General features: G+C 45.3%; 1 protein-coding gene across 1 annotated transcript; it reads left to right on the top strand.

The window, feature by feature from the left end:
• Positions 1-236: 236 nt before the first annotated feature.
• On the top strand, positions 237-1,149 carry LOC126577295 (trypsin, alkaline C-like). The gene has a single exon (XM_050238804.1). The coding sequence runs from the start codon at positions 237-239 to the stop codon at positions 990-992; it is 756 nt and encodes a 251-aa protein (XP_050094761.1). The 3' UTR covers positions 993-1,149.
• Positions 1,150-1,542: the final 393 nt, after the last annotated feature.

Here is a 1,542-nt window from a genome sequence, read left to right as displayed (position 1 = left end):
GCTTTTTCTAATATTGGAATGCCTTAGTAGAAAACAAATTAGTCTTGGTTTTCGATTTTACAACCAAACTGTACACAGAATGTAAGTTTGAATCAATTGTTCATAGACCTTACCCATGGTGCTAGTAGTACATTCGTTCCATGCGTCCAATGTGAGCATATCAAACGTGGTGATACTACCTACCTTCGGCTATATAAAGGATTCCAATCGTGAACCGAAGTCAAGAAGGTCTTAAAATGAACGTGATCGCGATAGTACTCGGTTTGGTGTTAATAGGTGTTGCAGTCACCGATGGACAGGAACGACTTGCAGGTGGCAGCAAGGCAGCAGTAGAGAACTATCCATTTGCAGCCGCCATCCTCTATGGTGGCCGACTGTTCGGGAATGGTGCCGTTTTAGGAAGGTTCTTCGTTCTCACCTCAGCCAGTGCCCTGCATGTAACAGAGACCAGTGGTTACTCTGTAACAGTGGGCGTTAGCAACTATCTGCAAACTCAAATGCGGATTCAAGTAATGCAGATTTACAGGCACCCGGAGTGGATTGGATGGGATGACAATTTGGCCATGCTCGCGACCGTAACCATCGAATTCTCGAACCATATTCAACCGATCCCGCTCGCGCCATACAGCCCGGATGACACGATGCTGACATTCGTTTCGTTCGGAATGAACAGCGCAGGCACATCGGTTCAGTTGCAGCACGCGGCCTTCCGAGCGATGACTGGATCGCTGTGTCACAAGTTCCTGCGTGACGGCCTAGCCGCTGGTCCCATCAATACGCAACGCGGTTACTGTATGGTAACTAACGATAGCGTAAAGAAGGGCTTCTTTGCGGACGATTCGGGAGCTCCCGGAGTGTCCAATAGTCAGCTCCATGCAATATTCGCGTTCACGACGGCCGGAGGTGGCGTGGAGGATATCGGCATTGCCATGCGCGTTCCCATTTACAAGGGCTGGATCGAGGGCACGATTCAAAGAATTCTTAACTCATAACTGATGACGATCGTATTTGTAGAGTTTCGTGTTGTCTTTCGTAGAGACATGAATGGCAAAGCATCACGAGCACGAGTTTTCCTTTTTCGCGCTACAGCATAAAGTATAACGAAAGTACTAGTGTCAAATTATAACAATAAAGAAAAGTTTAACGCACACTAAACTTACAGCCTTAATACACTCTTTTGTTCGCTCTGTATCCGAAAAAAAAAACAATTCTTTATTAACTTACAAAAAACAGGTACAAAAAACATTTGTGCCTTATACTAAGTTCTGTTCATTAAACTCAATCAAATCAAAACATAGCAAAACCTATGACTTATGCCTGCGGAGTGATACTCTTTTTACTTGCATTGAACAGCTTAACTGGAGCAAAGCGGTACGCGAAGAATTAAAATGCATGACTGTTACATTACCGCACCGATCGAACCGAGCCTGTGTGCTACACACTGAAACATTCGCCCTCCAACCAGCGCACCGAAAGGTTACTCGCGATAACATTATTAAAAACCAACATACTCTCGCTTTGCCCTACTTTCCCAGTGGTCTT

This window comes from Anopheles aquasalis, chromosome 3 (genome assembly GCF_943734665.1).
Source record: "Anopheles aquasalis chromosome 3, idAnoAquaMG_Q_19, whole genome shotgun sequence".
Classification (NCBI taxonomy): domain Eukaryota; kingdom Metazoa; phylum Arthropoda; class Insecta; order Diptera; family Culicidae; genus Anopheles; species Anopheles aquasalis.
This window is presented reverse-complemented; position numbering and strand designations above follow the sequence as displayed.

Bases quoted from the DNA above. Each gene is read 5' to 3' on its own strand.
- LOC126577295 (XM_050238804.1), top strand. From the start codon at position 237: ATGAACGTGATCGCGATAGTACTCGGTTTGGTGTTAATAGGTGTTGCA.